Genomic DNA, 26,876 nt, shown 5'->3' with positions numbered 1-26,876 from the left:
AATCCGATTTGCAAAATTCTTTACCGTTCATTAGATATGGGCGTTTGAAAATTTGCAAATTTTATGTTTGAAGCTGCATAGCTCACTCTGTATAGTAGCTGGGGGTGCCAGATATGGCTCCGACATTTCTCAGGTGTAGCTTCATCTATGGTGCAAATTTCAGCCAAATCTGAGATACTTGTTTCAAAACGCACGATTTTCATGGTTTTTCTCATTTTTTTGTGAAAAAAATCACTCAAACCTCGTGACCATATGCTCTTTGATGCCAGAAATACGAATCTGGAATCAGATTTGCAAAATTCCTTACCGTTCATGAAATATGGCCGTTTGAAAAGTTGCTCAAAAATTTCATGAAAAATGCAATCTCCCAGATTTGGATGATATTCGGGTTATGGATAGAGGTTGATCTAACAAGTGTTGTGCTGTGCTATTATATGAGACGTTTTGCTACAATACTGAGTGAAAATGACACGGTTGAGTGGGAGTAGCAGTCCTCGCCTACTAGCATAGCCACTTCTAATACAGGTGGCTGTATTAGAGGTGGCTATGCTACTAGTATAAATTCTGTTGCTCTTGTATTTAGTTTATCAGAGATTGACAAAGGTGTAATAGCCGAAACTGGTCTTTTTAAGTATCAATATGTGGTTTTTTGACAATTTCTTGGTATTTTTCATTCAATATGAATATAATTACCACAATATCAACTACACAAAAAGTGAAAATACAGAGTGAGTTATTCACTGAATCATAAAATCTTTCCTCCAGAAAGTAGAAAGTAATCTGAGAGTAGAAAAATCACTCATCTTCAAATGCGTATTACTCAAAAATATGAGTGAATTTCGCCAATGTGATGACATATATTACTGTTCCTATCGTCAAGTACTATCCTACCTAAGAGTATGAGCGATTTTAATTTTTGCTAAAATCCATGATGGATTTCGTGAAAAAACCAATCTCCCAGATTTGGTTGATATTCAGGCTATGGATAGAGGTTGACCAAACAAGTGTTGTGCTATAATGTGAGGCGTTTCACTACAATAGAGGGTAAGTTATTATTCACTGAAACAAAAAATCTTTTCTCCACTCACAGATCAGAGAAATCACTAATCTTCAAATGCTTATAACTCAGGAATATGATTATTATAATTAATATTTTTCAAATTGTCCATTATTGAACATTCTACTAAGGAGTAAAGAACTGTACTTCTTTATCCCGGGATTCTATTCTTTCTTTTTTTATTAATTATTGATAAAAACACAACAGTCAAATTTCGTGAGGTGACGCCTATGGTTTTCCTCAATAATAAATCCTTTTAACCTCATAACAATCAATACACAATACGTTTTTCTTGAGGCTTCCAACTCTGATAAGATAAAAAATCATTGGTCTGATTATGGGGTTTGGCTATTGATTATTTACCATTAAGCATGCTGCGCTCAGGGACAATATTAACATCCACTAACTACCAGGGGAACGCGGAATTGGAAATGTCATGTACATTAATTTGAGTTCCGGAAATTTCCAAATCTTCACTCCCGTGACAGCTAGTGGAAGCTTCTATTGACCCTGTGTGCAGGCTGGTTTACTTTGAATAACTAGTCTGTAGTTCTGAAATAGAAGTTCATGAATGAATAAAAGTATACGATTTTGAAAAATTAAATAAATTCTTTATTCAAGAAACATATTTCAGCTTCGACAAACGAATATACCTTGTACGCAATTTTTCGATTACATGAATATTGCTTCATCATTATTGTGTTCATGTTGATATTTATAAGTGATGGAAAATAAAAAAATGTTCATAAACAGTATCAAACTTTCTTCTATTGGTAGAATATTATTTCAATGAGCATAGTTCAGCACAGCATTGAATTCTATAAAACTCACCATTGTAACTATTAATGTTGGAAAATTTCCTACAAATTATTCACAGTTCTTAAATAATTAAAATAGAACAATGAAACAAGATCACAGGATTAAGATTTGGGTTCTTCAAATTTAAGTACAACTTCAATACCGTAAATTTTACAACTCCATATATGAATCTACAGTGTTGTAGATGCAGCTCTGTACTTTACTACTGTAAATTTTTCATGCCAAAACTATTAGGAATGTACTCAAGAAACACTGTATTCAAATTCTCGTTAAATGTATACAGTATCACATTTAATTAGTTCAACCTTAAAATAGTCAAGTTTTGAGTATCTACACTTGAAGAGAAGTAAAAATGTGATAAATGAATAGACCAAATTTTAAAAGGGTAACATTATTATCAACTCATTGAAATCATAATCACGAGTGAGTACTAAAAAATTGGAAAATTTATCAAATTGATATAAATTATTATATTTATGTACAATTATAGCTTATATTTTACACCAACACTAACACTATTACAAAAAATAAAGTGATCATTCTCTCTTAGAAAATAACATTTTGAGTGATTACCAGCTAGATAATTTTCATTTATATATAAATATAATTTGTATGATTGATAATATTTACTCCAATTTCTGAGTGATCGGCAAGGTAAAGTCCACTAAAGCTATAATACAGGGTGCATATATAATGGTGAATTTCAATAAGAGGTATAGGACTACATCAAGTAAGCGTATCATAGTTGTTTCATATATTCGTAAATTACATACTGGTATTTCTACCATCAAGTGAGGTACCTTAACACGTTGGAAACCAAGATGATACATAATAGGTAACATATAAAGAGTACGATAAAATTAATAACTCTGATAAGTAAATTGTAGTGATTGGCAAAAACTGAAAATGTTGATGAATAGTGATTACTGCACAATCTAAAATTGTTTACTCTCTGTTTAAAACTGTTCAACTATGAGCTAAAAATACATGAATATATTCATTTTTACTGCAAAGACACTGTAACCCAGGATAAATTGAACCTTGAATTCTCAGGTGAATGGATTATGTCGTTATTCATAACTATTTGACGTTATTCGATAACTATGACGTTATTCCTAACTAACATTAGGCTAAATGTTAACATAATACTGCGTTGACGACGTTTTACCAACCGCTTATTACCGAGAAAGTTATATTGAAGAAATTAATAAAACTAGCAAGGAAGGTTGATATTAAATTGAAACGGGAGGTTAGATTCAAGATTGAGATACTTTCAAGAACACAAAATAGATGAAATAAATAGTTTTACTACCACTTCATAATTCTAATCTAAATTGAACTAAATAACTGCTAGTTCATTTAGAGGGAAAAACTGCAAATACTGAACGGGAAAATCTAGTAGAAAATTCAAGAGATAAGAAAAAAGGAGGTAATTTTAAGAATTTACAAGAAAGTGCGATAAATATTGCCAATTATTATCTGAAAGGCTGTGGAATACTGGACGGACAACAAGCACACTTAAAAATAAGTTGGAAAGAAGTCTAACACAAACTTATAACTATTACAAGGTACAATTACTTCAAACTCACTAACACATCAGATCAATAAAAATACTGTGCAACAAATACTACATTAAATTTAGACATAAATTGGAATGTAATATTAGACTAGGAAAGTGATGGCAAATAAGTTCTGTAATATTTTCTAGGGATTGAAAATCACAGTTTTTTGTGATAATTCACTATTAGAATGAACATTTTCATAACAGCCTAATGCTCACATTATTTGTGCTGCAATCAATGATTTATATCTTCATTCACTTAGTACATTTATAATATTTTATGTATAAGCTATATTCACAAAATGATGATTGATAAGTTAAAATAACAATCCACCTATCTTAATTATCTTAAATGATTGCAAATTAAAATCATTTTCTATACATTAGAATGAGATGGTAGTTTATTGGCAATTGAATGTCTTATTCAATTAATAAATGTAGTTAAAGAAAAAATCAAGTAAATTGAAAAGCACTTATCTTGTGGAAAATGAAAAGTACACTTCATTTCACTTCAAATTAAAAGTAAACAACTGAGTAATAATATTTTTTGTTACATCTAAATTTCATGTGATCTAAAAATGTGTACGCATTTATGACAATGAAGATTATGATCAAGTTCATGACTGAACAAAAACAATTAGTAATCGAGATTTATTGTCTTTCTTCAATTCTTTGATAACTAAAGAGAAAATTCAAGGCAACAAAGTTGCGTTAGAAGAAGATGACAGATGACGATGATTTTAATAAACATTTGAATTTATAGGAATAAATTTGCATGATATCAACATCAATTCACAATTGAATAAAATATTCTTATATAGTTTGTACTCATCATTGCAAATAAAGTTTCAAGTATTTACAAGGGGATTTTTCCTAAACATTCTAATCGCTTCAACTGAGTTTGCTTTCAGCATGCAGTGTATTATATTCAATAGATTAGCCATGGTTTTCATTTACAAAATAATCATGAATGATTTTCCACCAAAAGCATCAAATGCATTCAACAACCACAAAAGGTTTATCAAAATAAAAAATGTGCTGAATGAATAGAAGATTTTAAATAATTCAATTTAAAACTGATAAATAAAAATATAAGTTAGTATGGGTTTTGCAGGATTAGTAGAAAAACTTGAAAATCAATATTACAAAGCATGTATCAATTTCATGTAGGCTATGATACGGTATTATTAAAAATATAGATTGCATTTAGAATAAATGGTAAACATGAACTAAAATTTCAATTTAAAGCATTAAAAATACAATAAAATTAGCATACTCCAGAGATTATTGAAGAAATGCTTTTGCCTAGGGTACTAGGCAAATACTGAAAAACAGGAATGATATTTTCAAATAAAGTTTTTTTATGAATAACACTAAATCATATCATTTCTAATAAAGGAATAATATTTTACACTTCTTCGTAACTGCTGTAAACTGAACATACATCTAAAAAATTATCACATCATGTGAGTTACGTATTCTGCATTGACAGTATGCAAACAAGTCTTTGTGATTGATAAATGGCAAGCTACAGTATTACTGTGGCACATTATTTAGTTTGGCTTTCGATGCTCTGCTTGATGCGATCGTACTGCTTGACGCGTTCGGGGATGCTGGCCTGCTCCAGTGGAAGGATCTCGCCAAGTTCGGCCAGCGAGTTGATGAACGCCAGCTTCTTGCTGAACTTGGAGCTGATGAATGGTTTGGTCATGCAGTCCTTTGCAGTGCCGCCGTGCAGGTAGACAAGGACGTAATCCTCGGTGACGAGTTGGTCGAGAGTGGAGAGCACGTAGAAGAATAGGTTGTCCATGACGTAGTTATAGTCGACACGACCGTGGTGCGGCAGGAAGCAGGCGCTGAACACGATGATGGCGTTGTGCGAGCCAGCGTTCAAGTAGCCACCGTGCGAGAGGACGCGCTTGAAGGGCTCGATGACGCGCATGTCGATGCGTCGCTCCTCACCCCCCACGCGACACTCCTGCCAGTGCCTGCTCTCGGCTCGCTCCTCCTCGGCCGTCAGCTCGGGAATCGTCGCCTCGTCCAGCTTCTCCAGGATCGAGTCCTCCAGCTCGTCGGGTGATTCCAGGTCGGGACTGAGCAGCTGGTCCAGGTCCTCGTCTGAGATCACACTGGACAGCTGGTCTTCGTCGCCCATAATCGACAGGTCCAGTGGCAGCGCGATCTTCCGCCTGCGAGGCGCCGCGTTCGGGTCGTGGCTCCTCGGCTCTTCTCGCTTCAGACGCACGTCTTGGCAGTCGGGCGACAACACCGCCTGGAATATCGAGTGGTCTTCTTCTTCGTCTTCGCTCAGCCCTGTTGCTCCCGAATCCAACTCTTTTGGAAGGGAAACTCCTTTCGCTTCCAACGCCTGTCGCAGTTCACGTGGGCTGTTTGGAAAGTCTGCCGTTTCAAACGTAAAATTTTCCACAACAGGCAGTTCCATCTCCAAACTCTCCAAACTAACTGAAAAATCTTTAGTATTATCTAACGGGTGTGAGGTAACTGGGTGTATTTTACGAGAAATTCCATTCGTTATCTTAGTGGATGGATTTGCGTCCTTTCCCTGTATGATTGGCCGATTATCGAGCAGTTCATTGCTGAGATCGCTGGATGGCGAATTTATTGTTGACACGTCACTTACGTCCATCTTGTCTGCATCAGATGATTTTATCTCATTCTTATTAAGCAAGATCTTACCCTCTGGCGAATCTGGAGAGCACTGCATCAATATAAATCTGCAACAAAACACATATGGTGATACACTGATGAGTTGAAATTGGTTAACTTTTATACAATATTACCAAGTTATACAGACAGAGTGCGGCAGCGAAACTTCCTTTTTTTCAAGTACATAAAACTCTTTGTATGGATCAGAAAGTTTGTATCTATTTTTTGTAATGTAGAAACATACAAAATTTTGTTTCAATTAGTTTTGATTATCAACTCAGGTAGGTGACGACCCCCATTCTCCATACACTGAGTAAACCGATTTCTGGCGTTTGTCATGACTCCTGCTAGCATTGCAAGCGTTATGTCAGCAATTTCTTCCCTGATATTGGTCCTCGGATCTTGTAGGATCCTTGGACGTTTTACATAAACAAGGGATTTTAAAAACCCCAATAGAAAAAAATCACAAGGGCTCAATCAGGAGATCGGGCTGGTCACTCCAAATCGCTCCTAATTGAGATGATGCGCCCTGGAAAGCGTTCCTTCAATTGAAGACACTTCCTGCGCGATTCCTTCGATTACGATCATGAATAATTCGTCTCACAGAACGACCGGAAAGTCCAAGAGCAGACGCATGATTGCGCGCAGAACGCTATGCCTATCGCAACATTGAAACTATTGCTGCCTCAATGTTATCAGGTGACCTAATGGGCCGAGGGACTCCAGTTCTTCGTCTTGCGCACTTGCAGTTTGTCTGAACGTAGTGACCCATGTAACAATTGATTTCCGGTCTGGGACAGTAGCCAAAGGGGCTAAACTAAAGCGATTTCGAAGTGCGCGCTGGGTTGTGATCACAGAACTTCCGCTCGAAAAATAAGTCTCAACGGCAAATGCACGATTTTCATTGTTTCAATGTATAATGGCGAATGTATATGTTGGGAAGAAAACTTTATCGTCTGACCTCTCGAACGAGACAAAATTTTCTCTACTACGACATCAGCTAACTGAATGGCGTTCACTTTAAAAAAGGAAGTTTTGCTGTCGCACCAGTATAGGCTATATAAGCTACACACCAGTTGGTTTCCAAAATTTAATCTTGAATTAGGTTAAATCCAATACTCCTTGCTGTGTTAATTTTCTCATTCTAATTTTCCTCTCTAAGGAGGCCATGGCAGAATGGTTCCGGGCAAATAGATTTCTGTTCAACAGCGAGAAGACCCAGTCCATAGTTGTTAGCCTCAGAAATAGTGTTCATTACAATTCCCATCAGTGAAGCTCTTGGGCTTTACAATGGATCAAAAGCTTGCCTGAGGAGATCACAAACCGGGTGTCTATTGTAGGCTGAGAATAGAGTGCTGTTCCCGCTGAGGAATCTGAGAGGTTGCATCCCAGATGCCTATTATCGCATATACTACTTTGCCTTCTTTCAGAGCATGTTGGCTTGTGGTATCACACTGTAGGGTGGCGCCACTGAGGTGAAAAAGATATTGCTGGTGCAGGAGAAAGCCTTTAATCTCTACATTTTCAGGTCTATTAAAACAGCTTCTCGTGGTTTGGATGCCTTGCATACCAAAGCAGATTTTTATCAGCATGGCACCAGGAACAGACACTAGCTGTACCTTTCTAACTGTAGTTTGGGGAGGACTCAGAGAAGCTTAGCCAACCAGCCAGTCAAGATCCTTAACAAGGTGCCTGTTTCTGCTAGAGAGACAATCCCTGAGGACATTCCTACAGGAATATCCCTTCTACTCTTTTAAGGAAATTTTTTATTGTAACTGTAAGTAGCTACACTACCGTTCACTTGCCTGCAGCTTATTTATAATTGCTGGAGTGTGTATAAACCTGTGTATTAATTACTTGTCTATTTCTAAATATGCATCTGTGTAATTGTCTGTTGACTTTTTATTTATTTATGCTTATTCCTTTATGGACATGACCGGGTGGCATCTCTAAGTAATAAACAGAAATCATTATTGTTGAAATTTAAATCTTAACAAAGTTTAAATCGCCTTGTTACAAGCCAATAATCTACTTTGTTATAAGCTGCCGTAATTGTGCATAAGAAAAAAAACTGATGCAAGAATTTGATAAATTGAGATTTTTTATATTCTAATTGATAGATTTTTAAACAAAAGTTTTATTTTAAGGCGGAAAACAATACAGGAATCAATATAAAATAAGCTTAGGTACTTACTTGAAAAAAAAGCTTTTAGGAGTACTAAATCCATTGAGAAATTATTTCTAGTAACTCGAAACTAAAGCTAAGCTGTAGACCTGTAGATAGTTGCGTTAAATTAGAAGATGGAAACAAAAAACAAATAACTTACATGTAATTTGAATTGAACGGTTTCACAGTCTATATGAGTTACACGTTGATGACAATCAAGAGAACGAATTAAAAAGTAGACAGAATCTAGATTAACGATTTGTAGTCTAGACTTACACTTTTTTATTTCATTGAATAAGACTGTGTTAACATAACGGATAAGAGAGAGGTGGATTTCTTTACTTACCACAATAGTATCCAGATATAGTTTTCTTCCAAATTCAGATCAAACTTGCACAAACTTGCAGTAACCTTTTCAATATTTAATACGTAATTATCAATGAATCAGTGTGCTTTAAAATAGATGCTATTAATTAAGTACACTATTAGGCATAATGAATTTAAAATAAAGGAAGATTTAATATTCTGGCCTAAGCAGAAAGTACAGCTTTATTTTTCATTCTGCTGATGCTGATGATACTCCTCCATCTGTTCGGTTTTCAGTTGTCAGTGAGAAATACAGGATTGCCAACTATGCTGCTATTCAGTTTAAAAGGCAGTATAATGTATTTTTCATAATTCAAATGGAGGATTTAGAATTCTTTAAATGATAAAGAATCAATCTTCGAATACTTATAAATTTTGATAATATTTTACTTTCAAAGTTTTACTCGGGGCATTTTATCTAAGCACAACAAAAATATATTAATAAGTTTTCCGTCTTAAAATTTGACCGTCAAAAGATATCTGTGAAGACATACAATATTCAGAGTTGCAGGTAAACATTATGTGAATCAGAGAGAGCATAGTTATTTCATCCAATCTGAACACAACAAGTGTATTGATAAGTTCTCAGTCTTGAAATTTGACCGTCAAAAAATATTTTTGAAAACATACAATATTTAGAGCTACAGGTAAACATTATGTAAATTAGAGAGCATAGTTACACGTTCTATGGGTCACCACTAATGACATGACAAGTCTTTCAGTAATAGTATATTCAGTCCATGACCGGCAGTCGCCAGACAGACTTCGTCAGAATATAAAACAATTCATACTTAAATAGCTAGAGATGGTTCAGATAGGTCGTTTCATGTAGCTCTGTAGATAGACTGCAATACTAAATTATGAAACAATCTCAAACTGGTCCACAAGTCCACTGGTCTCATCATCTCTCAGTGAGTACAGAGGTTAGTTGATGAGTTTTTCACGTACCAGCCTACAAAACTTCCCATTCTCCAGCTCACAAACACAAATCGGCAGTCTGTTAGAAAATTTCAGCGTCCGTAAGGGGTAGCATTCATGTGCTTTCGATAGTCTGGAGTAGGGCAGGTCAATGTTGCCTCGTCTCCTGGTATTGTGGTGGGGCAGCTGGCCCCTCTCCTGGTAGGCATGAGCCTCACTCCTTAGGAGCCGTAGGGAGCTATACATGTACTGACTGTACACTGTCAGTATTTTCAGACGTTTGAAAATTGGCCGGTAGTGCTCCAGGTAATGCGATGAAGTGATGACAAGAAGAACTTTCTTCTGTAGAAGGAGAATACTTTTACAGCTACCCGCATGGCCCTATAGTACTATTCCGTAGCTTATATGACTATGGAACAGCCCATGGTAGGCTGTAATTAAGTAGTTGGCAGGCACATGTTACTTCAGCTTCCGCATCAAAAACGTCACCCTGGCCAGTCGATTGCACAGCATGCCAATATGTCGATCCCACGATAGAGTGGGGTCCATCACAAAACCCAAGAGTTTGACCTCTGCCTCACCATGAGCCTGACCACGCCTTAAGGTGCACAACAGATTCTGTGTTTCCCCTCATTTAGACACAATTTGTTTGATTTAAATTGATTCTAATTTGTTTGGGGTCCTCATCCTGGGCCAGTGGGGTGCTATCATGAGCAAACAATAAGGCTCTTCCATGCACACTGAAGTCGTTGATGAATACAAGGAACAACAGATGACCAGTCTGATATGATACAAGGAACAACAAGGAATACAATGAACAACAGAAGAGTCTGTCTAATATGTGTGAATATACATGTCTTCGAACAAAAAATACATGTACACTACACAGAAGGGTTAAAACAAAAAAAAATTGAAAAAATAATAGAACAGCAAAAAAACGAAGATACAAAAACCTTAATTTTGGTCTAAGCCTTTCGTTGATGACACAACATGTATGATGAACATGTGTGAACACACATGTTCAACACACTTGTCATGAACATGACAACTATGTTTTCCTATCATTGCCACTGACCTGAATCTCACTATAAAACCTCATATTTAGCCTATATGACTAGGACTACCCACCCTACCTTGACTATCAACTCAACTTGCAACCCACCAACATAACATGAGGTCAATGTAAATACCATTTGTCCCACAGCTCACAACCTACAAGCCATTTTTGGTATGTTTCGACCAACAGATGAACAGTCTTCTGTAACAACTGACCTTCAAGAGCATACCATATATCATATCTGCAATGCAAGCGTATGTCACTAAATTTCTGGGTTTTGACTGTTCAGTTGGAAATTTCTGGTGAAACGTCAAGGTGCGTACAGACTTTCGCTCTGCTCCGCAACCGAACGTCACTCCAGCAGAGCGATTGATGATCGACCGGGGAGCAAGAGTGGTTCGACCGGGGAACGCGAGAAGATCTAACTTCTTCCGTAACGTTCATGATGGGTGCGACTGCAGAGCGGGGGCGGAGCGACTGTGGTGCGATGGAGGAACAAGGGCGATACGAGGGCGGAGCGTGCTCGGTGCGGGTTGGAGGCGCGTATATGTGAACGCAGCTTTACATTAGTGGTTGTCCTACAGTAATATTGTAGCAACATCTCCTTACATGAGCATTGGTGCCACCAAGCTGAACTGATTTGTTTTTGAGTTGCTTTTTCACTTGGCTTATCATTTATAATTTTGCAAGTTGAAAAAATGTTATGAAGAGTCAAAACCCCGATTTTCATTTATAAACACCAATAGCCAGGAATGGCCGTTTCACAAATCACCGATTTCTAGCCGACAGAACACCAAGCATGTCCTTCGGTTGGCTAAGAATCAGCTGTTGGTGAGAATTAGCCAATCGGAGAACATTCTGGGTGTGATGTGGGCAAGACACTGATTAGTGTGAAACTGCTACCTCATTGGCCACACATTCTTGTCCTGTTTTTTGAACAAGAAAGCGCCCGGCCGAATTTTCTCCATAAAAACATTCCTTTCACAGATTGGTACCGTACATTTACAAACACATAAATTGGAAAATGAAGATTTGTCGACAAAAATCTTACCAGACGTTGAAACCACTAAACTAAAAATTTTAAAACTTAAAACTACTGACCACTTCAACAAGACAATCACAAATAAACCAAAATGGTATGAATGAAACAGTTTATTGTCCATACAAATAATTTCTTCTACAATATCATTTAAATGGATCTAGTTTACAAAAATCCTACATCACATACATTCATTGTTTTGATCTGGTTCATTATACAATAATAACGTATGATAAAAACATTCATGTTAAATATTAATTATACTGTTCCAGAAGGAAAATTCTATAAAATGTTTTTAAAAAAATCTAGGTACGGTATATATCTGTACGGAGTACAGAATTTACTCTAAACAGAGAAGGAATACAGAATGCAAATAATGCATAGACATTTAGATGACAAATATTGTTGCATAACAATCAACACTGATTTAATTTATGAGTATTTATATTCACTAATTACCGTATTACATACACTTTTAAAACAATAATTTATTTGTGAGTTTAAATAGCTTGATTAGAATTTACAAATAAAGGGAATAATACAAATTTCATATACTCTAGCAGTAAATATAAATAGTGTATACATTAATATTATAATATAAAAAAGACAATAATACATAAAAACACAACCTACGTATACATTTTACAAATCGCTATGAACTATTAATATACAAATATGTGAAACACTTGTACAAAGTTTTTGTTCTTTTGAATAAATAGCTGTCTTTTACTTAACTAAATGCTCCATTTAAAAAATAAAATCTATAACAAAATAAAAAATAAAGAATGGTTGTTGTGTTCTATACAACTGATTCAATTCCAACATTCTGATTCAAATAACACAGTCTTTATAAGTAAATAAAAAACAAGGACGTGAAATAGGAAACACGTAATAGATGCTTTCATACACATAAGTGAACTTAATGAATTCATTTCAACTGAATAATTTAATAAGAGAAATCTACCGAGTCTAAATATTTTCTTTGATTTATGCTATCTAACCTATCGATATAGTATGATCATCAATATCATTATAATTTATTGAAAAACAATCAAACAATAATTATTATGAATGAAAATATAGACGCGACGCCAAGTGACTAAGAATTTATTGGATTCAATGTCTATATCAGTTCCCACAATTTTATCGTTGTTCACATTGCACGTATTTCATGATTGCATACAATCCCCATCAACTAATATCCATGTTCAATATACAAGAGTTGTTGAATTTCTAATACTTGTGGCAAGAATCTATGTACCACTAGTTCTGAAGCAATCAATTTCAATTAATTGAATAAATGCATTCCAATCCAATATCAATGGAAATTATCTCTTAGAAATAGGTAGCCAGCCCTATCAATGTTTCTCGAAAACTCTACAAAATTATAAAAAAGACTATCAAAATGTAAATAAGCTAATACGTTTTTGTATGAAATTCATGATTGGACCACTTTTAATTAGTTTAATACCGATCAAATAACTACCTCAACGTAAAATTATTATTTTTTAAATTGTCAATAAAAGCTGCCAGTTTAATGTAGAAAAGCCGATCGACTGGCTTTTCGAAAAAGTCTAATTTAATACCTAATAGGAGAACAAATTAAACGCACATCTACTTCTAATTGAGTTTGTTCAATACGTACTACCATTTATCATTGAATTTCTAACAAGAATACTACATGAAAATTGAACTTTGTGTAACGTAATTCCAGAGCTTAATTTAAAACAAAAATAGTAGAATCGATATGTTGTTGACATGAATAATATTCACGAATGGATGTATTCATTTGATGAAAATTGGGTTTCAAATAGTAATCTATTTGTAGCAATTACCAAGATTCTTATCCCTTTCAAAAAGAAAAGGGAAAATATGTTGGGATTGCTTTATTAAAACGAGCTGGATGATATTTAGAAACTATTTTCAACCGAAATTATCATACATGTAAGTGAGTTGTATATACAAATTAATGTACACATCACACATGGAAGATAAATATATGTATACGAACACAAAAATGGTGGCACTAATAGTTGACACTGGATTTATTCATTTTATTATATTAAGATCCATTATAGATCCATCCATCTATAATTAAAACACAATGATGAATTGGCGATTTACTAATTAAGTTCTAAAATGATCAAGTTTTTGCAATACAATCATGGAATTAAGTTACACCTAATTAAGCCATATTTTTAGTACATCAACACAACATACCGCTATTGAGAATTTTATTTTCTATTTGAACGAGTTCCAATTCAATTGGAATCACTGAAGCAATGGAATATCAGTCTGATATCTAGAGAGCATTTTATAATAAATGAAACATTTACCGATCATAATCTATGGATTTGCAGAAACAAAATCACCTTGATGCGCTTGCAGAAACACTATGGATGAGTTGTAGGCCGACAGTTTTCTAACTTGATTACCTGGAAGGAAATACATACATTCTATTAGAGAAAAAAATGATAAAATATGGATAAAGATGGTTCATCAAAAGCCTACGAAATTGAAAAATTAGACCACAGATCTAAATCATCCGCGGGCCCTTCTTTCAACATCCGGTTATAAAATATAGATAACGATGTCTTCTCAAAAGCCTACAAAATTAAAAAATTAGAACAACAGATCTAAATCATCCGCGAGCCCTTCTTTCAACATGCGGAGCACTGAATGCATTCCTTTACACCTGCTCAATTTTTATTCTTTAATTTATTGCATACACTATATTTCTTCCAAACAGTAGAATATTAAATTAATAGAACGCAGAATAACTTACTATCCGTTAAGTTTACTATACTCCGTTCAAATTAACTTCGGACTTGGGATGGACATGCGCAGCAGAGAAGGCATACAGCGGCAGGGATACAACGGCGGCTATGTTACCGTTGTGTACCGGCCAGCATTCTCTAATTTCCAGTGAGTATTCAAGCGCTCATGTTAAACTTAGGAAGTTTTCTCTCTATTCGACAAATTGACAACTACGCTTCCACCTATGACTCAATCCATCACTGCAATTGGCTGATCTCCCTCCTCTGCGCCGCAAATTCCTCCAAGTCTGAAGAAGATTTGCACGGAGTATAATTTCATTCATAAATTAAACCCTTTGAGGTCAGTCAGGAACCTACTTATTTTTGAATTTTCCTCAAATTACAATTACTAAATTGACAATGACCTTGGTTTGTAAGGAACCAAGTCAGGAACCTACCTTTGGTCAGTCAGGAACCTACTTATTTTTAAATTTTCCTCAAATTACAATTACTAAATTGACAATGACCTTGGTTTGTAAGGAACCAAGTCAGGAACCTACCTTTGGTCAGTCAGGAACCTACTTATTTTTAAATTTTCCTCAAATTACAATTACTAAATTGACAATGACCTTGGTTTGTAAGGAACCAAGTCAGGAACCTACCTTTGGTCAGTCAGGAACCTACTTATTTTTAAATTTTCCTCAATTACAATTACTAAATTGACAATGACCTTGGTTTGTAAGGAACCAAGTCAGGAACCTACCTTTGGTCAGTCAGGAACCTACTTATTTTTAAATTTTCCTCAAATTACAATTACTAAATTGACAATGACCTTGGTTTGTAAGGAACCAAGTCAGGAACCTACCTTTGGTCAGTCAGGAACCTACTTATTTTTAAATTTTCCTCAATTACAATTACTAAATTGACAATGACCTTGGTTTGTAAGGAACCAAGTCAGGAACCTACCTTTGGTCAGTCAGGAACCTACTTATTTTTAAATTTTCCTCAAATTACAATTACTAAATTGACAATGACCTTGGTTTGTAAGGAACCAAGTCAGGAACCTACCTTTGGTCAGTCAGGAACCTACTTATTTTTAAATTTTCCTCAAATTACAATTACTAAATTGACAATGACCTTGGTTTGTAAGATTATAATTCACGAAAAGGAATACATTCATACCACACATTGTAACCTCTCCATCAATCCATCTATAAGCGTCAAGTCACACAAAGCGTTTTTTCAGGCGTTTTCAGACGAGTCGAAAAAACAGGAAGCTCTCCGATTGGCTGATTGTGTTCGAATTCGGGGATCAGCTGATAATCAGCCAATTGGAGAGCTTCCTATCTGCCGAATTGTCTGAAAAAATGCTTCGTGTGGCTTGGCCCTAACAGAAGGCTTTGATCGGGATAGTATAATGCATTACACAAATGTTGGAGATAGCAATGTTTCTATTTAAAAAACTTTTTCAATTTGATATACATTTTTAATTATATGCAAATATTATTATTTATCAACACGTACAGTTCTCTGAAAGTAATACTCGTACTTATAAAATTGGACAGATACTATTAAAAACTGAAGCAATAATTTGTATTTGCCACTCACTTATTTTCGTTTGTTAGCTTTCTCAGCAAGTTTTTCAGCTTTCTTGAGCAGCCGCTCCTTCTCCTTCCTCTCCTTGTCGTGCTGACGTTTCTCCTTTTCTACTTGCGTTTTGAGATCCTTCAACTTCCTCTTCAGCCGGGTTTTGTCATCACCCATGATGTTGAGATTCTTCAAGTCCCTGGACTCCAAGGCCAGGAGGACATTGCCATCAACCTGCTGCTCCAGGAACTTCGGTATGTGCTGCTCCAATCCCAACGCTAGAAGCCACTGGCATACCTGCAACAAAACATCAACATTAGTAAATCGATAATATTATAATTATAGTAGAATATTATCAAGAATTCATTTTGAGTTCCCTAGTTTGTTGATTCTTTTAAATGAATCCATTCAAAATTACTGAAACAAACTGATTTTAAAATATACTGAAACAAACATTGTGACGTTTCATGCATGTTACAACATTTGTTAACCTCAACGCCAAGTAAGGGTACAACCACACTGAAAGCGGAGAGGAGCGTGGCATGGCGTCAAGGAGCGTCGTGAACAATATCATGTTAAGTAATGAGCTCAAACACACTGGGAGCGTCTACTCGCAGAGCGGAGCGTGGCGTGGCGTCAAACTTTGGAACAAGCTGGTTTGTTTTTTGGAGCGTCTACGAGCGGAGCGTCAAAGCGTCAAAGTGAGAGTGCTCTATAATTTGCATACTAGTGGTCTACTCTTGTACATTATTATTATTAGCGTATGGCTTTTAATGGTGGGGAGACCCAAGGGTAGTTCCACCTCGCCGTATATAGTCCAAAGTTCCCTAATGGGAAACCGGACACTAAGGTTATAGTAAGCACATCACTTCAAATTTACACTTTTCACTTCGGAATTAAGTTCATTTTAATGTTAAAAAGTCCAAACATTATAAAAAACCGAAACAACACACAAAACCAAAACACAAAACGCTTGTACATAATAATGCACTTGTTCTACTACATTTTCCCACCATTTAATACACTAGTATATTCATTTAATGTTTGCTCAAATTCCCCTGTAATGTGTATTATTTGATTATTCAAAAGAGTACATTAATCTATTGCACTTTGAAATTAAAAGTAAGGCTATTCTAATCAATTTCATTTATATTTCTATGATAAATGGTTACTTGGTGTTATTTATTTATTTACAATGAAAATGGCACTTATGTAATAGCATTGGTAGATAAAATAATAAGGTAGTCCTTGTGCTATTTTTCTTCCATATTTATAAGTGACAAAGTCCAGATAAGTTTAGAATTTCACGTGTACAATTATTATAAAATTTTAGTTCAACATAAACATGGAAACTATAAATTTTGAATTTAGATGGCTTGAATTAATCAATTAATTAGAAATATTCCACTCAATTAACATTTGTAACGAATAATATTGAGTTATTTGAAAAATTAGAATCATTGAAGAAACACAAACTTTTAAAATTTGTAATTAAATTCTAATTACAAGTCTTTCTTCAGCAGATATTGGATTCCTCCGATTGGTGACTTGTTTTTCCAAATCAGGCTTTACTCTCGTCAAAATATAATCAAAGGACAAACAGGAATTTACTTCAAAATGTAGTGACGAAGCATTATTTACCTTGTACGTAATGTAATTGAAATTTTGATTTAGAATATTTGAACGATGAATTTTATAGATTATGGTAATTGATTGAGATGGAATCGACACACTAATAGACATGCCAATACATACAGATTATTCTTTGAACGAACAATTCCTTACACAAAAGTTGGAAAAACCAACTATCTGATTTTCAGAACAGGAATTATTTCTTTATTCAATCATCATTCTCGGAATCTCATTTCTAGCAGCCCTCTTCCACTAGTCTTTATCAGCCATGAGTACATTGTTGAATCTAAAATACTGTTTTTTATAAGATAGTTTCGTACCTGTTCTTTGGACCAATCAGGAACAGGAGCAGAATGCCATATATGCGACTTTTTATCCGGTGTTGTCGTAGTAGAGTCCATATCTTGCGACTGATTCGGAGTCCACACATCACTTGAGTCTGAAAAACATCAAAATAATAAGTGAATAATTGCTGTTATTATAAAATAGAATTATAGTACCCTTTAAAAATTGATAAAACAAGAATACAAATTGTAACTTAACTACTTGTTTCGTATTTACATAATATTTATATATTATTATTAACATATATTTCGTAATACAATTTGTATTATTGTTTTATTTTATTCATTTAAAAGGGTACTATAGTTTATTATATTTTATAAATACAAGAAAGTAGCCCTGAATTCATACATTAAAAACATTTTGTTTCGATACCATGAAGAATTTATCCTCAAAATTTCATGAATTTATCTATGATCTGTCCCAAAAATGTAAACTTTATGCCCTCATATCTCAAAAAGTAATGATAGAAAAGAAATTTCCTGAGAAAACTTTTCAATTTTGCTGGCTTGAAAGTATACAAATCGGAAAATATCACCAGAAAGTTTTTATTAGCCTTTGCATAGTCTTAACATTATTCTAGTTTGCTTTTCACCGACCTGAAGAGGCTAATTTGCTGGGCGAGGGGTCAGCGGTGATTATGCCCGGTGACACACTGCCCGACGAAGAGGGGGAGCTCTGCTGCCCCAGGGGCGGCCAGTGACCGCCACCACCCCCGCCAGCCTGGGGCGGCAGCAGCGACTGCGGAGGCGGCGCTCCCGCTTTCTTCACTGCAAACACACACACACAATGCTCATTCATTAGAAAGAAACAATATTGACTAGGATGAAAAGGGAGGTGAAAGTAGGTTTACTGCAAACAAGCACACGAGGATGATCAACCACGTTCATTCATTAGATAGCAACACCCTTAATTAGAGTGAAAGGAAGGTGAAAGTAGATTTACTAACTCTCGAAAGGATAATTGCCAAAGTAATTGCATAAGATGATATGGGGATGTTTCACAGAGACAAGTAATGCTTTTAAACGATAGTAGTCTCATACAGACAATGTTTCGTAGAAACTAGTAGTTCCTATCAATGGCAGTCTCACAGGAACAAGTTCTCACAGAGACAAGTAGTAGTTTCATAGGGACAATGTTTCGTAGAAACTAGTAGTTACTATCAATGGCAGTCTCACAGGAACAAGTTCTCACAGAGACAAGTAGTAGTTTCATAGGGACAATGTTTCGTAGAAACTAGTAGTTTCTATCAATGGAAGTCTCACAGGAACAAGTTCTCACAGAGACAAGTAGTAGTTTCATAGGGACAATGTTTCGTAGAAACTAGTAGTTCCTATCAATGGCAGTCTCACAGGAACAAGTTCTCACAGAGACAAGTAGTAGTTTCATAGGGACAATGTTTCGTAGAAACTAGTAGTTCCTATCAATGGCAGTCTCACAGGAACAAGTTCTCACAGAGACAAGTAGTCTCATAGGGACAATGTTCGTAGAAACTAGTAGTTCTATAAATGGCAGTCTCACAAGAACAAGTTCTCACAGAGACAAGTAGTTTCATAGGAACAATGTTCCATAGAAACTAGTAGTTCTATAAATGGCAGTCTCACAAGAACAAGTTCTCACAGAGACAAGTAGTAGTTCATAGGGACAATGTTCGTAGAAACTAGTAGTTCTATAAATGGCAGTCTCACAAGAACAAGTTCTCACAGAGACAAGTAGTCTCATAGGGACAATGTTTCGTAGAAACTAGTTGTATAAATGGCAGTCTCACAAGAACAAGTTCTCACAGAGACAAGTAGTTTCATAGGAACAATGTTCCATAGAAACTAGTAGTTCTATAAATGGCAGTCTCACAAGAACAAGTTCTCACAGAGACAAGTAGTTTCATAGGGACAATGTTTCGTAGAAACTAGTAGTTCTATAAATGGCAGTCTCACAGGAACAAGTTCTCACAGAGACAAGTAGTTTCATAGGGACAATGTTTCGTAGAAACTAGTAGTTCTATAAATGGCAGTCTCACAGGAACAAGTTCTCACAGAGACAAGTAGTTTCATAGGGACAATGTTCGTAGAAACTAGTAGTTACTATCAATGGCAGTCTCACAGGAACAAGTTCTCACAGAGACAAGTAGTAGTTTCATAGGGACAATGTTCGTAGAAACTAGTAGTTCTATAAATGGCAGTCTCACAGGAACAAGTTCTCACAGAGACAAGTAGTTTCATAGGGACAATGTTTCGTAGAAACTAGTAGTTCTATAAATGGCAGTCTCACAGGAACAAGTTCTCACAGAGACAAGTAGTAGTTTCATAGGGACAATGTTCCGTAGAAACTAGTAGTTCTATCAATGGCAGTCTCACAGGAACAAGTTCTCACAGAGACAAGTAGTAGTTTCATAGGGACAATGTTTCGTAGAAACTAGTAGTTACTATCAATGGCAGTCTCACAGGAACAAGTTCTCACAGAGACAAGTAGTAGTTTCATAGGGACAATGTTTCGTAGAAACTAGTAGTTCCTATCAATGGCAGTCTCACAGGAACAAGTTCTGACAGAGACAAGTAGTAGTTTCATAGGGACAATGTTTCGTAGAAACTAGTAGTTCTATAAATGACAGTCTCACAGAAGCAAGTTTTCACTCTTACAAATAGTCTCACTCAAACAAGTAGAGTATCATAGACACAAGCTTGTTCATCTTCAGATGTACGCAACACCCCACGCTAACTTGTTTCTATGAGACACTACTTGTTCGAATGAGACTACTTGTTCCAGTGAGAACTTGTCTGTGTAAGACTATATATTTTAAAACTACTTGTTTCTACGAAACATTGTCTGTATAAGACTAATATTGTTTAAAATAACTTGTCTCTGTGATTCGTATCCGATGATATTCATCTCAAACTGTCAGCATTTTTGGTTGAATGTGGAGCATTCATAGTACTTACAAGGCTGGCCACTAACGGTAGGACATGCATGATACACATGACGTCATACAATGTTATGTCATCACAGCGAAAGGCTTGGAACAAAATTTTTTGAGGTTAGGTTTTTGTATCTCCGATTTTTGTTGTTTAATATTTTATAATTTTCCAGTGATTGATTTATTTAATGTCAGAAGCCTCTCGCTGATGACAGAACATACATGATGAGCATGTGTGGGTGCATGATGAAGATGTTTAGTTTACCATGCATGTCCAAACGTTAGTGGCCAGCCTACCTTTCAAATATATAATTGCCATAACGAGATTTAATTCAAACTGTTTGCATTCTTAATTGAATGTGAACATTGATGTTATTTATAATAAATACTAACGCAGCTATAGACACATAAGTCGTCTTTGGGTGATGTCACACCAGGCCAGGCACGACACAATTGGACAACAAAATGGAAAGTACTACGGATATTATACAAAATGTGGGGATGCGTCTGATGTGACATGGTTTCACATACTCCAAAGCTAGAGCATTGTCACTAGGTCGCAGCGATCATTGTGTCCTTACTTGGTGTAACATCACCCCCTAAATTAGGACAGAAGGGGGAAGGGAAGGTGGAATCAAGTTTAGTAACGCCCGATAAGATAACTACTAAAACACATACATGTTGCACGTTCGTCTATTAAAGTTGATAGCCGTAAAATTACGTCATATAACCTGCCAGGAGAACCACTGAACTAATTGGAGGAAGATATCATTTTTCGGCGGTTAGGAGTTAATTGATTCATTTGCGACCGGGTCTTGACTCTTTTTTATGAGCAAAGTCAGTTATATGTGTTATATAACAGTCATTTATATGACACAGTCATATGTAGTCAGTTATAAGTCAGTTATATGTGTTATATCAGTTTTATTTTCCATCAAGTAATTTTTGAACAAATTAGTAATAATCATTCACGTTAATAAGGTTCATGTAGTGGTACTTATCGACATATTTAATGAAATAGTGATTGATGATAGTGGCCTAAATTGAAACACAGAAATGAAGAATAATCGTGTTGAGAAATTGAAAATCTTTAGACGCCTAGAGTGATGATGAATAATTTCAGATTATTTTTCCATAAAGAAGCCCACGGACAAAGAATGTACTAACAAGACCATAACACATAACAATCCTTAATGACATTATTAATTTATAAGATAAAACAATTGAAAATGAATCACTTCAGACTTCACTAGATACGGTAACAAATGCAGTTAACTAAGAAAAATATTTTTCTTCTGAACTCATCTGACAAAACCTATAGCAAACTCAAACCATAATAAGCAATAGTATTGATAAGGGCAAGGGATTTAACAGATAAAAGGGATCAAAGGTATTAAAGGGAGGAAGGAATGAAAGGGATTGAAGAATAAAACGGAGGTTAGGTTTTAGTTTCATTGGGTTCAAGTTTTAGCAAAGATAATACAAAACAGTACTTGGTCTCAGTTCGAATTCAATTATATGCGAGCAGTTGCATTTGTTGATCTAAAATTCAAATGAATGCTTACTATAATTTTAATTGAAGCAAAATAATTTGATGAAAACCAAGTTCTACTTTAACTGGAGTATTGCAATGATTAGAGTATGCTGATACTACTTTTTTCTTTCTAATACATGATACACATTTTTAAAGCATTTTTACAAAGCTGAATGAATATCAGATACTGAACTCTCCAATCAGGTTTTACGCTTCAAACCAAATGCTGATAATTAAGAATAGAATAATGAAATATACAGCACTACAGTGAAATTGTGAGAAGTAAATAAATGTGAATAAAATGTGAAATGATGGAATGTAGATGAATTACCAAATAATATAAATCAACTGAAAAATATGATATTCAATGGAAATATAACATGAGCAAGTAAGTTTTGAAATGGTAAATCATCTTTAGTTTGGTTCGTTCTTGAATTTGTAAAATCTATGGTTTTTTTTATTTCAAGCTGATTCTATTCGAAGCTGATTAACTATTGATGCTCTCTAATCTTACTAATTTCACTAATTACTTCTGTTTAATTGTTTTGCGAGAAACTCAACTAATAACATGAATTACTGTTTAGCTAGAATCTAATAAATTGAATCACAGTTTAATGAGTATATGAGTTTTGGATGTTTTTGCTGAATAATGGCCTAATATACTAAATTGATAATGATTATTCACACTGACATTGACAAATTGGAACTGTTCTAGTGTGTTTAAAACCAGGCGCAAGTTGAGACACTTATATAGCACGTGTAAGGCCAAGCAATATGAGGAACGTGCCTCTGTTTGGTTGTTCTGTCAATTACCGGCCCTAACCTAGGAGTTGAAACTAATTATAGTTTTGCAGATAAAAATTCCTGTAATGTTCGACCCACACTTTTCAAATTTAACCTACTAGTAACAAGTGATGGTTTTCGTTGGTAAATAATCATCATTATCGAATCAAACTCTTTAGGTTTCGAAAAAATAGTTATCAGCAAATAGGAAATGTCAAAGTTACGTGCTGTATCACATCACCCCACACGTGATGTGTCGCATCACCCCACACGTGATGTGTCGCATCACTCAACACGTGCTGAGACCCTTTCACATCTACCGACCAATTCACTACAAGAACCAAAGTAATACAGGGAATACTAATTTACAATTATACTATTTATTGTAACAATGCTTTGAATGGAATGAAGAATATTTCTTTTGACAAAACGCGCTTTTCTACAGCGTAATAGTGTCTTCAACTAAACACTTATTCAAATCGCATTTTAATGTTGAAATGTTGTATTTTTCAACATAACAGAAAATTAATGGAAAACAACATAACTCAATTCAACATAAATCAATCATCTACTCACTCATTTCTGACCGAAGCCATAATTAATCAATCCGATTGTATTATTGAAGGTTATGCTAATCAAAAACAGCGAAAAACGTCCACCGACACAATATTGAATTGAATTAAAACTGAATGGGAAATAATGACTGATTTAAAAATAATACTAATGACTGTGACTAATGCCGTGAGTTATAACATGAATCTTAGACTACCACGACATGAGACTCAATTCTCCATTTCTTCATTCTCATTGATATGCATTAAATTATTTCTCACTCCTCAATATGAATAGCAAACTAAAGCAATAAGTCCGTGAGATATTATTTTCAACATGAAGAGGAGAAACCCATTTCTCCTACCACAGTCTATAGCATAGACAGAGACGGTCATCCTGCGCACATTTGGATGCGCCGTGTCATTTCGCTTTACGTTCTTGTGATGAACACATCTCCGTAATCACACAAACCGAAATACCTGCTGACCAGTAAACGATTATGGAACAATGCCAGGCAATAGCTGGAGGGGAGTGTTGGCGTGACGCGTTAGAATGCTGCTAGGTAGTGGGAGTGATTAGTGGAGGATAGAGCATCGGACCTCTCCGTCTTCGAGAAAGAGCCGTGTTAAAAGTAATATCTCACAGACTTTAGATAGTAGGCCTAAGAACGGAACGATATTCGATTCCAATTTTCGAACTGTTTTGTTACTTGTCGCCAGCACACAAACCAATAAGGATTTGCTGGTAACGCCAATTAATTTCAAGAAATTAAATCATTATGTATTATTTGTACTTTCAAGTGTTTTTTTAATATAGTATGTATTGTTTTGAGGTAATACAATTTGATTTGATTTTTTTAGGGTGGGGGAAAGCGTTTGGTCAGTTTGCTCTTAGCAGCTTCACTTCGAACATTCTCTACACTGGCTTTATGAATGCAGAGTGAGAGGAGAAGATGTGTGAGAGAGACATACCCAACTCTACATCCCTACCACGCCAGCCACTCTTTCACCTTTGAGGGGTTGAGGTTCATGTTATTACTCACAGCCTGTTTATTTTTATGCAAACAATACAATAGATGGAAAAGAAAAAACAGGCTATTGTCCAAAACTTCTTCAATTTCCTGATTTTGTCTCAAATTGTCCAAATATTATGTAGGTTATGTCCATTTCAATGGTTTTACCAAATTATTGATCTGACACTACAAATCAGAATAAAACAAACAATTGAGTCGTTAGCTACAAGAAGGGCATATAGCTGAGAACTAAGTTTTTCAGGAACAAAGTTTAAAGTTGTAATAACTAATTTAAATGTTAGAGGCGTTGAGATAAGTTAATTAACTCCTAAAACCAACAAGATTAATCACTTCTGTGCAGAATTTGAGTATGAAATATATAGTTAAGTTATAAGGGATTAAGACTTTAATTACTTGGTAATATAATATATATAATTATAAAAAAGGCTGAAAGCCAAAAATTTTACAGAATTCAGCTGACATTCATTTACAAAAACACACATAACAACATGACGACACAAGATATCAATATGAAACTTTCAGGATATACGATACGTATATGGAGAAAGCAATGGCGGGTCGTTTAATACGTTCTCCACAATAAGAGCATATAGCTGTATGTGCCCTTCTTGTAGCTACCGCCTCAATTTCAAATTTAGATAGATTGATAATAAAACTTTAGTAAAAACATGAAATAAACTTCAAATTCACAAAATAATTCTATAACTGGTCTGTGCAGTTACGCGTCAATGCGTAAATTGCTGGACTGCGTGAAAATGCTTGCTCAAGTTTATTTATTAATTTATTCTTTATTGATCCATACAATAAGTACATCATCAAAATGATAGACAGATAAAAAATAATGTGACATTCTGCTATTCCCCTCCCAAATTTAGATAAGTTTACACATAGTCCGAAATAGGTTAAGTCTTGTAGTTGTTCACAAAATTTCAATTTATAAAGTTAAATTCAAGAACATTACTTATCAATCTAGCACTCTAGTGACGGTAGATGTGAATGAGTTCTAATAAGTATCCCAACTTGCGCCTAGCCTAATGTGTGAGTTGGTGAGTGTATGTGTGTGTGTGATCTAGTAGGTGATAGTACCTCTGGCATTAGCCTCATTAACAGCTTGTCGGATTTCATCAGCCAGAGTCTGTGAAACACTGGACAGATTTGGATCACTACTGCCCGACAACCGTCTCTCTCTTTCGGCTAACACCTGCTTCAATTGCTCGGCCAACGTGGGAGGAGGCCCACTCAAGGCATATCCTAGTGCAAATCAAATTCAATCCATCAGAATACGCATGCATGAGAAAAAATAAACTCCATACTGAAACTCAGAATGATACTGGATGATTATATGAGAAAATAATAAATGACTGAGAAATTAACCTTGTTTATTACAGAAACATTAATGATACTGGATGATTACGAGAAAATAATAAATGACTGAGCTAAAAATAATGTAAATGAGTGAATGATGAGATATTGAAAATAATAAATGACTGGAGTAACCTTGTAAATTATGATGAAAACATGAATGATGATTATTTTTTATCAAACTGAATCGTAGAGTGATACTGGTTGATTATAGGGGAAAATGATAAACGACTGAGTTACTAAATGTGAATGAGAAATTAACCTTGTTTATTACAGAAGCATTAATGATACTGGATGATTATTATATGAGAAAATAATAAATGACTGAATGATGATTCATTGAAAATAATAAATGAATTAACATCATATTACAGAAACATGAATGATGATTATTTGTCAAACTCAATCGTATATACAAAATTATTTCTCTACTACAAATGATACAAAATGATAGTTTTAAAAAAATGATCGCTGTAATTATGATGAAATTTAAGATGAGTAGAATCATAACAAATTATACCTGAGAGAAGAAGGATGTTTCACTAATTTCCTTTTTATTTTAGGGATATGGTACAGGAAGATTTTGAATAGTGTTTTATTTATGATAAACGTGTCTAATGAATATAAACGTGTTTGAAAATTTGTTTGCTATGTAAAGTTGCAATAATATTATTGATAAGTTATAGTATTACCAATACAGGAGGTATCGCACAGTTGAAATATTACAAAGGGA

At 35.0% G+C, this 26,876-nt stretch overlaps 2 protein-coding genes across 2 annotated transcripts in view; both read right to left on the bottom strand.

Annotated features, from left to right (window-relative positions):
* Positions 1-2,297: 2,297 nt before the first annotated feature.
* LOC111046608 (protein prune homolog 2) lies at positions 2,298-8,895 on the bottom strand. The gene is made up of 2 exons (XM_022332192.2): positions 8,618-8,895; positions 2,298-6,172 (listed from the first exon to the last, which is right to left on the bottom strand). The coding sequence occupies exon 2, from the start codon at positions 6,160-6,162 to the stop codon at positions 4,987-4,989; it is 1,176 nt and encodes a 391-aa protein (XP_022187884.2). The 5' UTR covers positions 6,163-6,172; positions 8,618-8,895; the 3' UTR covers positions 2,298-4,986.
* A 2,851-nt stretch (positions 8,896-11,746) lies between these two features.
* LOC111046596 overlaps positions 11,747-26,876 on the bottom strand; it is a 102,358-nt gene continuing 87,228 nt past the window's right edge. Inside the window, exons 26-30 of the mRNA XM_039429544.1 lie at positions 25,868-26,032; positions 18,568-18,738; positions 17,947-18,065; positions 16,016-16,291; positions 11,747-14,086 (exon numbers count right to left, since the gene is read on the bottom strand). Of these exons, the coding sequence (XP_039285478.1) occupies positions 16,016-16,291; positions 17,947-18,065; positions 18,568-18,738; positions 25,868-26,032 (731 nt within the window). The 3' untranslated portion in view covers positions 11,747-14,086. The remainder of the gene's footprint in view (positions 14,087-16,015; positions 16,292-17,946; positions 18,066-18,567; positions 18,739-25,867; positions 26,033-26,876) is intronic.

The sequence above is a fragment of the Nilaparvata lugens genome, chromosome 5 (assembly GCF_014356525.2).
Source record: "Nilaparvata lugens isolate BPH chromosome 5, ASM1435652v1, whole genome shotgun sequence".
NCBI lineage: Eukaryota > Metazoa > Arthropoda > Insecta > Hemiptera > Delphacidae > Nilaparvata > Nilaparvata lugens.
This window is presented reverse-complemented; position numbering and strand designations above follow the sequence as displayed.